Source organism: Ictalurus furcatus, chromosome 18 (assembly GCF_023375685.1).
Source record: "Ictalurus furcatus strain D&B chromosome 18, Billie_1.0, whole genome shotgun sequence".
NCBI classification, from domain to species: domain Eukaryota; kingdom Metazoa; phylum Chordata; class Actinopteri; order Siluriformes; family Ictaluridae; genus Ictalurus; species Ictalurus furcatus.
The window spans coordinates 7,423,604-7,435,000 of record NC_071272.1 but is presented as its reverse complement, the minus strand read 5'-3'; the positions used below and the strand labels follow the sequence as shown (position 1 = coordinate 7,435,000).

Genomic DNA, 11,397 nt, shown 5'->3' with positions numbered 1-11,397 from the left:
CTGACGGTGACAGAACAGGAAGTCAGTACAAAACCCCGATTATGCAAACGTTCATCCGCAGATCGGACAGGATGGAAGCAGGCGGATTTCTCAACGCTCGGTTGGATCTGCCCTTTCCTTGACCGTGTCGGACATTCCATTGACAAAGCGAGGTTTTCAAGTTCACAGCCAAACGGCATCATACATCAAAACACACGTGATCCCCCACCCACACCCCCGGCAAGCGGTCGAGTACGCGCTAGCCGTAATTCAATTCTATTAGTTTAAACAGACAAATCTAATCAACTATAGCCGACTCGAACACTTCTCAAGTGGGCACTTCAAAACGATCTGACTGGGACGTAAAATGGAGCAATATGTAATGATGTAAAAAGGTCAGGCTACATTCTGATTTATATCAGGATATGCTTGGATAATCAGCAGTTCCAAAGTAACGAGCATGAAAATGTACTTAAACCAGCTGGGCCGTGAATACCATACATAATTCACATTGTTCTGGTGCTGACCCAAAGTTGCCGACTCAAAATGAAAGATTTTTTGATAAGCAAATATTTCTGACTCAAATGTACAACACCACCGATAAGCCTGGTTATCAGAAAATAAAAAATTATAAATAAATAAAAACGAACACTCACCTCTACAGACTGCGACGGGATCTTTAGCGGAGGAAGGTTCGGCTTGCCTACGTTCTTCAGATCCGACAAGTTCTCATAAGACTGTCCGTGATAGTCGTCGGGCGACGGTTTAAGATTCGGGGACTCGTTGTTGACCTGGTCAGGTCCATCCATGGGTCGGACCAACGCCATGGGCTTCCTAGAGTTGGCCAAGTTGGGCTTGGAAGACAGTGGAAGCGGGAAGGTCTGAGAAGCCTGGATTGGGGCGTCTCCGCCCAGGTGGGACGTTTCCTTTTGTTGGGCCTCTGAACGCTGCGACGGGACAGTCCTTCCGGAAGAACTTTTGCAGCGAGGGGAAAGCGAGTGCTCGTTGGTACCGTTATCGTCATCCATGTCCTGTTCTGATTCGCTGGAATGTAAAGGGGACAAAGGTTCTGCAGGCGGTGAAAGGTCCGGAAGAACAGGAGGCGGTAAGGTGGCATAGTCCCTCATGTCAGGCCAGGAGTCTGTTTTCGTTTGATGGGATTTGCCGGGACCTTCTTTGCTCTGGACTGGGAAGGAGATTTCCAGGATCGGGAACTTCTTCGAAGGCTTAGACGAGCTGTGACTCGAGTGGCCTTGTTTAGTGCTTCTGTACGACGATGAACTCTGGAATGAGGGATCCGTTTTGTCCTTGTGCACGGGGTTCCCTGAACGTCCGTACGACGATGACGAAGGGGGTTGAGCCATGGGTTCCCCGTCAAACTGGTTATACTGGAAGTTGTTCCCATCCTCATAATTACCGAGCATCCTCTGGATGCGGCTGGACAGTTCATCGCCTTTGTTTGTCTAGGGGGAAAAAAAGAAAAGAAAAGTTAAAGTCCCGCATAGGGTAAAGCTTTTTGTGCAAATCTCTAAACTAAACTAAGCAATAATACAAATCATAACGAATAACCCGTGCCGTTTTATAATCTTTACGCCACGTGGCGTGATATTTTACCCCGTCTAACCTTTCCGCTAAAACTTCCGCCACGGTTGTATCCATGATAGCACACATCGGCGTTTATGACATTCGGCTAATCTGACCTTTTTAAGACATCGCTAGCTTGTGTAACGTTGAGCCTCACAGACAAGGACGATAAATTCCAGAGTTTCGAATCCCAAGAGGTTTATATGCCATGATCAGCACATCCTGTACTGTCAACAACCAGATCTCAGCAGAACATCCTTATCTACCATCTTTAAAGTGTGTTTGTCATGAAGCTTTGCCAGACCAAATGATAGGCCCCGGATGTCTGTTGAAGACTGCAATCACGCGAACAGTAGCAATAAAACCTCTGGCGGGGATGCGTTGCAGAAATACAGCCATGCTCGTCTGCAGAAAAGCTTACTCAAGCAGGAACTGTAATCCTAGCATGTACATGACAGCTAATGTAGCATGGAACGTTTATCCTGAAAAGCTTAACAGGGCCCAGCTGACACGTGTAACGACTTAGCGCAGACGACAAGGCACGTTTAGAGTGGAAAAGTGGAACAACTGTTGCCCTCAGGCCACTGAGTGCACTGAAGTGCTCTCACTGGCCTAAGGATAACAGAACGCTAATAACGTTTAAAAGGCAGGTTGGTCTGACGGCACGGGGAGGGTGGACGCGTAAACACAGCTGACCGTTTCCCAGGCCCGGTCCTGAATAACACAGTGTTTGTCCTACACTGGCTTCGTCTTTTTCCATTTTGTTTTGACTTCTTGAGATCCGAGGAACAACTTTCATATCGTTCTTCTTTATCCTCATTTTGTTCTTTTGCAGATTACGAGAACTGAGCAACTGTGGATTAAGGGCCCGGCAGAGGCAGCTGGGATTTGAACTCATGACCATACCATACCCATAACCACTGAGCTACCGTTGTTTGGACCCTTGAACAAGGCCCATAACCCTCTCTGATCCAGGGGCGGTTAGAATTCCACTCTACTGTACTAGCAAGGATGTTTTCTTCTTCGTTTTCTTCTTTAGAACTTCCAATCCAATCCACTGTATGCACGTAAAGGCATAAACGTGTATGATGTTGGCTGACTGACAACACAGGACGTACCTTGACACCTTGTATTAAATACTACCACCCCCATGCTTCTAATCATTTTCAGAACTACTCAATGCTTCATTCTCTCATTTCCTTTCCTTTAACTTTCCTTCCTGTCTCCATATCTAGTCACTGTCACGAATACACTGCCTGTCTCTCCAACACTAAATGGGGGGGGGGGGTGGGGGGGTTGGGACGAGACGGGATGGGACTCGTCTTTCACCATCTCCTCTCTCACACACTGCGTATTTCTTTCTCCCCACCACCTCCTGTTCTCCAAAGAGCCTAATTAACTGCCGTAGCCAGATAACGAGCTATGGGAGCAGATGGGTGTCTGATGGGAATAGGAGAGAAGACAGACGGCCCACCATCCTACTTTTAGAAAAAAAAAAGAAAAAAGAGACACCCTCACCTTTCCTCCTTCTGCTTTTGTGCCTCTCTCTCTCTCTCTCTCTCTCTCTCTCTCGAATCCATCAGTCATTCAATCCTCAGTCTCATCCCGAAGCCCTGACAGAGAGGCTCCAAGGGGCCTCATTAAAAACACTCGCTTTTGCATTCATACATGCATGTGTGTCCCCATGTTCATCTCAACCAGCAGCACCCTCAGGGCTTCTCCATCCACGTCTACAGATGTCAGACAGACTGTCAAGATTTCAACTTGACAGGCAAATTAACCCGTCACGCATCCAAATTACACTTAAACGGACACACCTCTGGCAGAACCTCTACAGAAAGAAGACACGACTGGGAAGCTCATCAAGCTCAACCGAGCATGGATTCTCCGTCCGAACCTACAGTCGTTACCCTGAGCAACAGCTCTAGAACCTATGGACTTTACAGAAACGTCTCGACGTAGCTCTAAGGAGTAGCGTGAGATTCCCTGTGTGAAAGGAAAAATCGGTTTTGTAGTCTCCATCTACCGTCATGTCTCCTTATCGAGCAAGATCGTTCACCTGGTATAAAATTAGTTTTCAATTCAGCCAATCAGCTAACCGGTTATTTAACGAATGGCAAAACTGAGACTATAGAAGAAAAGACATCTAGCAGAATTTCACCACAATATGTCTGGCATCACCACTATTCAGCAGCTCCTCCATTTTGTCAACAATATTTTTTTTTTCCAACAATGTCGAGCAGGTCCTCCATTTTATTTTTTAACCATTTGAACGGAACGCAGTCCGACCCACTTGGCTTTCTCGTGAATTCGCAGGTCAAAGTTCACCTACGTAAAGTTGATGAAAGGAACCGTCTCTGGAAATGAACGCTTTCACATCCCACATCCTTTCCACATCAGCGAATCATCGTCGTTTTTAAAGCACCGGGACGGCATTTGGTTGGTGGACAGTTATCTAGCTTACAGTCAGAAAACAACGTTGAAAAATCCATTAATGACGCCGGCGAACTTGCTAACATAACATATCTCGTACCTATCCAAGACCACGCAAGCTCACGTTATCTAGTGCTCGATCATACCCCTGCTGTTGCGGTTTTCTATTTAGCATCACGGCTAACTTACGGAATGTTAGCGTCCACTCTCTACTAGCTGCTAGCGATTAAGTCCGAGTGCCATTTTGTCTAATAATCCCGCTGTGTAATTATTATTGAGTAGCCCATGTATGTCCGTAATGCTTTTTAGAAATTTAGCAGCCCTATAAAACAAGCTTAGCTAAATAATACATTACAATGGAGTCGTGACACCATTTTTTTTTGTTTGTTTTATATACGCAGTGCCCGTGTTGGAAAGATCAGAAAGGCCTGACCGATCGACGTTCACCTTGTAAGGCTCCCCAAAGAGCGGCGTACTCTCCTGATACAGCTCCTTGTCTTGCAGGGTCTCCTGGTTCCTCCGCTCCCATTCTTTCCTCCGCAGGACGTTCAGTTCTTCGCGTACACTGTGTAAAACACCCCCACACAAAAAAAAACAGGCAGAAACATGAACAGATGTTAAACCACAGAAGGTTTACGGAGAAGACAAGCAAGCTCCGGTTCAAGATCATAATAAGGAATACGTCAACTTCCCAAGCTTTAAACCATGCTTTGTAATGGCAAATGAATCAATATTAAGTCTCAAATAAGTTGCTAGCTGCAACAAATCACAGATTTATATTAATACTTTTGTTCTAAAACCAGAACGTCATAATGTCTATAATAACGGATTAAAATAAATAAATAAATAAATAAATAAATTGTATGACGCGTCATTCTTTAATAAATTAAAAAATTGCTAGCTATGGCAGATTGCTTTATTATTTTACACTATGTTTATTTACAATGCTTGTGTTCATGACTGACCTAAAATCATCTTGCAATCAGCCTCAAATCTGACAATTACCCAGGAATTAATTGTTGATTAGATTTGCTGTTGTTTACGTTACATACTTGATTGCGGCAGTTGGTTTGGCCGGGTGCGAAGGGCACAACCGAACTCGCGTGTGAACGAGCACTGAACGTGTTTCAACCGTCAACTCAATCGACACGAAGTGAGCAAGAATTACGCAACAGGAAATTGTTTACTATTGTCGGAAGATTGCCGAATCCCGATGACGCAACAAGCCGTTCGTGGCCGGGAGCCTTGAGGGCAAAAGTGGCCGTGCTACTCCGGGTGGGAGGGACGGCATTACTCTGTCTCCTGACAATCAAAGCGATAATCAATCGTGGATGTCGGTAAGCTCGGGTATGCGGAAGAGGGCAGATAAAAAAAAAAAAATTAAAAAAAAAAAACGTTAAGTATTTCGAAAAGATGCTCTTGTGTCCACGCTGAAAAAACAAAACAGAAAAAACAACAAAAATAGAAACCCTCATAGAATTTGCAACGGTTAGAAGGGGAATTGTATTGGTTTTAATTGAAACTGTAAATGGTCACTATGGGTCTTACTGGTAATTTGTTACCTTCTATTGGTGGTATGTTATGTCGAACGGATACCGTTAAGGACCAGTAACTGTTCCAATGGTTAGCTGACGGTTTATAATTGTATTTGTAGTGGAAACCATTAGAATTTCTGTGATTTTTTCTTTTTAATCCAGCAGGGTTCACATGTCTGAGGAAGCACGTTCTAGCTGAAGTGCAACAGGAAAAAAAAACCTGGCTGGTGGATGGGAACTGGCACATAGCCTAAATAAATTGGGCAAAAACGTCTTCACGAGCACATTTCCACTCCCTCATCTTAGCGATTTGTTGGGTTTTTTTGGTCTGCTTAAATCTGTTCAGTGTGAAACGCAATCATCCCCAATAGAAAACCAATCCAAAGCATCAATTTTTCACTTCTAGTCCATCAACATGGCTCTCACTCATACGCACTTTCTTTTCCTTTCCTTTCATGTACATCAAACCCGTTTCCCAATGTACACGTTGTTTACGTTACTAAATGTTATTAGAGCCCACTATTAGAACGTCCAATATCCATAACAGAGACCTACTGCATGACTAACAGCACTCCATTCTAAACCCTAATAAAAGCTGGCAAAGAAAGATACCGAACAATTACGGTAAAGTGATGAGACGTGACGCTTTGCCTCCTGTGTGTGATAAAAATGGCCATTTTTGGGGGGGATATGGTTGTTCGGCAAGACGGAGGACAAAGGAAAAGGCCGAGATGAGCTGTGTGACCTTTTGGTGAGTCAATAAATGTGAGTCACTGGACGTAACGATGAAGAAGTTACTCATGCTTCACAGACTGCCAAGTGCAATCTTTCCACTGAAAACTCCACAGCGTGACGTCAGTCGAACAAGGTCGGTCTGTAATTACTACAGCCCTGCAATAACGTCTAGCGAGAGCAAAAAATAACAAAACACCTTTCCAAAGGTTTTTAAGACAAACAGACATTTATGACATGTATTTATGTTGCTTTATTGGACAATCTGTCATCCCTATTTGCCCAAGCTCATGTTCCAGATAAGATATCTTCAGGGTGGAGGGACAAGGACAGGTGTGATTAGATGAAGGGTCCTCAGGGGCTGCAGTAACACAACACAACACGCGACATCTGGCCCTGAATTCTGCAGCTGGCACCGGGCCAGACACAGCGCACGGATTCATTTTAAACAGAAACACAGATCACAGAATGATGTGGGTCTATAAAAACAGCTAAAAGCCTGTGTTAGGCATTTTCAGGGATTTCTGCTTTTAAGCTCAAAACGTTTTATCAGGAAATAAACGCTGAGGAAGCAACAGAGGAGGCTCACCGTATGAACCGTTCACAAACTGGAACAACGTGCAGAGCGGAATATTATCAAAACCCAAATCCTTTTATTTACATAACGCAAAATAGCAACTCGGTTTAAGCTTTAGTTTAACGACAAGATGTACAAATCTCGATGCGTTTTATGGGTGCTATAAACGTTCACTCACTCACCAGCCTGGTTTGTTTTGTTTTTTTTTCCTCTCGTAAAGTTAACATGACCAAAAAATAATAACAAAAATGCAGTGTTAAGTTACAGCTTCTCTTCTGACACTGGAGACTCCTTCCTGTAAATGATAGCCATGTTAAATGATTCAATTTAATATCTTTTCTGTGTATTTCTATTACTATAGAAACGACACTGTTTTATAATCAGTGCATTAAAGTGCACCTATTATGGATTTGAAACATGCCTAATTTTGTTTTAAAGCTCTCGTACAATAGATGCACCCGCATCCGAGGTCAAAAAACACTTTGACGTGCTCATAATTTAAACTGTAGCGTTACACCCCCCCACAGTGTCTCAAACGACTCATTAAATGATCCGTTCAAAAGGATTCCTTCTAAACTTCTCCTTTCAGAGCGCATACTCTGCTCTGATTAGTCAGACGTCCCAGTCTGTCACGATCAGTCTACCACTGTCACGGAGTGGCCGACGAAGACCAGAGGCGGGGCTTTTTGTTACGAACCTACGTAAGTTTGGAATCACTAATGACTCGTTTCAGCTGTTCGGAATCGATTCCTTCTTTTGGGAGTCGATAACTCCGTTCGTCGTGCGCTTTGATTTTTTAAACTTAGCAGACTTTTTTTACATTCACAAACAGTTATATATAAAATGCTACGTGAAAGGTAATATTTGAAAAACCATAATAGGTGCACTTTAATATAAACTCGTGCTTTGCAGTTGCACTACTTTAATCGGTGCGTTAATGAACGGTACCAACCGGGTAAATATTTGCAATCGCTTTTGATAAATGAGGAAACCGGACCGTTCTCGGGAGCGGCTCGGATTTCCGAGACAAGCTTTTCTCTTTCCTGAAAAATCTCATTCACATTCGAGCCGTCTAAACTCGGACAAACCACTGAGCTCTTGTTCTCACGAAACATCACCTCTGCGACGCCCGTGACCTCAGGCCTGAGCTGCCATGGCGACCGGACAGCCGTCCCGGATCAGATGCAGCACGCGGCGTTACAAAAAAAAAAGTGTTGGTTAATCTCGAACGCCGAGGAACACATGGACCGATAAGAAAAGTTTTCCACTTTCACCCTCTCAGACCTCACGCTCCCTCTCCTTTATTTACACTCCTCCCTCTCTCTCTCGCATATTTTTCCCCCCTCGTTGTCGCAGTCGAGCAGCAGGAGGCCATAACTCCGGCTGCAGCAGAAAAACGACGCCAGGGTGGTGTGTGTTTCTCTCTGTGGTTTGAGCCTTTGTGGCGAGATCCTTCAAGCTCCAATTCAGTACGTCTATATGAATAACCAAATGGGCAATCCCATGCAAATTTTAACCTTACGATGGAAATAAAAGGTGAAAGGATGTGCGCACACACAAAAAAAAAAAAAAACAAACAAAAAAAAAAACCATACACTCTTAACTTGGGTCCATATTTAGTTGTATTTCATTGCTGTGAATGATGTTCTATGGTGCTTTCTGGTGCCAAGTGCACACAGTAGCACAGTAAACTCTGATTCTTTAGTCTGGAACTGGAGGTATAAAGCTAGTTTAGCTACCAAGTGAGCTAACATGTAAACCAACACCAGGAAGTAAAGTAAAAAAAATGTAAATAAAAAATAAATAAAAAGAGGGATCAAGGCAGCGATATTTTACTCTAAATCATAACCGATATGTATATATGCACTTTCTAGAAAGGAAAAGAAAATGACCGAACAATTGACTTCACTCACATCTACAAGCGGGAGTGGGAAATGTACTGAAATTGTTTTACTCGTTTAAATATTCTAAATAAACAACAACAAGATGTCCAAGTCAAATTCTACACACAAACTATAAACGTATATAAGCATGAAAATTAGCACAAAAGATTCGCAAAATAGAAAGACGTCACTTTCGAAAATCATGCTAGTTTCAGCTCCTGAGGATAAACTGATCGGTGGCTTTCACGAAAGGAACCAAAGAACATGGGAAAACATTAGCTAAGGCTAACTAATGACAGCGTTGTTCCTAATCTCGGAAATGTTAGCTAGCTTAGTAACAACGCAAACGCAAACTGTTAACAAGTGCTGTGTCCAAATTCGCCGAGTTATACTACGTGCTAAAAATACGTACTCTTTTTGTGAGGGAAAAAGTACATACTCTCAAGTGTGTCGCAAAAGAGTATGCAAGTACTGGGACGTACGAACCGCGTCGTGTAGCGGAAAAGAACATTGTTGCGTTTCAAATAAAATTTAAAAAAAACAATTAAAAAATGTTGGTTAGTGCTTAACATTTAAAGGTTCTTATACTTAGAAACTGAAAACGGGTCGCCGACATTACACTCGTCCGCCACGAATTCGGTGAAGAAAACCATCACAAAACTCGTCCTTCCTTCCTTCGCACAAGGAATTGTGGGTAACATTAGCTGTAAAATAAATAAATAAATAAATAAATAAAATAAGTGTCCACGGTTCCACACTTCGAAAATCTACCGGAGATTGTAGACCATCCGGGGATGTTTGGGATTCTCGTTTCAACGCACTACGATTCGGGACACACCGACTCTGATCTCGGACACCGGTCAGATCGGATAGTGCAGTAGGCGAATTAGGACGCGGCATGGCGCTAACGATTACATCTGAGTTAACACTTTCCGTTGCGGTCATTTATGACACAAAATACGACTACTTTCATGTTGGATCACAGATCAGATCGTACTGTAAAAAAAAAAAAAAAAAAAAAACTTTTTAAATAAAAATCTCAAAACTTTTTGCTAACAAAAGCACCAAGAAAACAACGGAGCCAAATTCTGAAAACCTACACGTTCAGAGATCGTTTAATTCCGCATTCACACACAAAAAAATAACGTCATTTTAAAAAAACATAAAATGCCATTACTGAAGCAAAAGCAGGTTTTTAACATCAATTTGTTTACTTGGAGCATTGAAAAGTACCAAAATCTGACCCACAATACTCACAAGAGAAAACCTACTTCGTAACATTTTGAAGTGAGGTTCTTCCTGTGAGGTTCTTGGGAAAATACAAGAAGAACTCGACAATATAAATGAGCGTGTGCAGGTCTAAGTTTATTGAACGCTTACGGAAGGAGTCTCCAGTGTCAGCGCTTCAGAAAACAGTAGGTTACATGACAAACAGCCGTTTGTACATGATAAACCGACCCTACGGCACTCGCGACTTTAGTTCCTGCCAGCAATTCGTTCCAGGTTGGCATGTTTGAGGAAAAATAAAGCTTGGAAGGAAGTAGCATAGACGCTTGTTTGTGACCATGCCGAGAGTACGTAGCTAGTACGGCTAGTTCACTTTGCTAATCTGGCGAGGAGGCTAGGACGAAGTGGAGCGTGTAACTTGAACAACCGATAAACCGATTCCGTGCTTTATTTCCATCTCCGTTAAACAACCGATAAACCGATTCCGTGCTTTATTTCCATCTCCGTTAGCTAGCTTTAGCTACTCACAGCTGAGGACAGGCTACACACAGCAAAACAGCGCCCACAAGAGGTAACTAAACGCACTACGACAGACTTGTCACTCGCTACGCAGGTTTAAACTCAGAAGCCGTTATGCCATCCTTTACTTCACAGAAAGTCACATGGTGATAACGGAACAATAGGATTAATCACGTAGCGCTAGCGAGAGCAGCGACTAAACAGCACCTTCGCATTGCGTTTTTAAAACAAAAACATCAAGCTGAAACGAAGCTAGTTGCGAAGTCTTTCCTTCAATAGTTGGGAGAATGCTAGCCAAGGATGTTACGATTTTCCAAACGCAACATGAACATGAATTCATTCATTCATTAAATAAATAAATAAAACGCAACGTGTTGGTTTAATCCATTCGTCTATTCCGTTCCAGCATTAGTCAGGTTTACTGAAGGGCTACTTCTAGAAACAAAGTCACCGTGGCAACGTTACAGTTGATTATATACACTTCTCACTTCGCAAAAAAAAAAAAAAAAAAAAAAAAAAAAAAAAAGATAATTTATATAAAATAGTGAGGAGCGTGGGAAAACGGACGAGACGCTCAAGGCGGCGAGTTTAATTAAGTGAATTTGCATGGAGAAATGCTGTGCAAACAAACATGCAAATCAGAGGCCATGCTGGAATCTCTGAGTTTACTGGAACGAGATCATTCCATAATTTTATTAATAAATGTGAATCAATAATTTATTTTTTTTTAAAGGAGGAAGACGGCATGGTTTTGTTCGATTTCTGGCGTTAGTGTGGGATTAACTCCATCTTGTTATAGGCTCATGGATTTCAGTGGCCTAGCTGCTCTGAATGCACAACGTACTTAAGTTCAGGACATTCTGTCTCTAGCAGAGTGGGAGGAGATGTGTGTGTGCTTCTGTGTCTGTGCGCGCGTGTGTGTCAAAGC

General features: G+C 42.8%; 1 protein-coding gene across 1 annotated transcript in view; it reads right to left on the bottom strand.

Moving 5' to 3' along the window:
- The window catches only part of aff1 (AF4/FMR2 family, member 1), a 57,853-nt gene that overhangs the window by 40,521 nt on the left and 5,935 nt on the right, over positions 1-11,397 (bottom strand). The window contains exons 2-3 of the mRNA XM_053648079.1: positions 4,444-4,561; positions 636-1,442 (exon numbers count right to left, since the gene is read on the bottom strand). Of these exons, the coding sequence (XP_053504054.1) occupies positions 636-1,442; positions 4,444-4,561 (925 nt within the window). The remainder of the gene's footprint in view (positions 1-635; positions 1,443-4,443; positions 4,562-11,397) is intronic.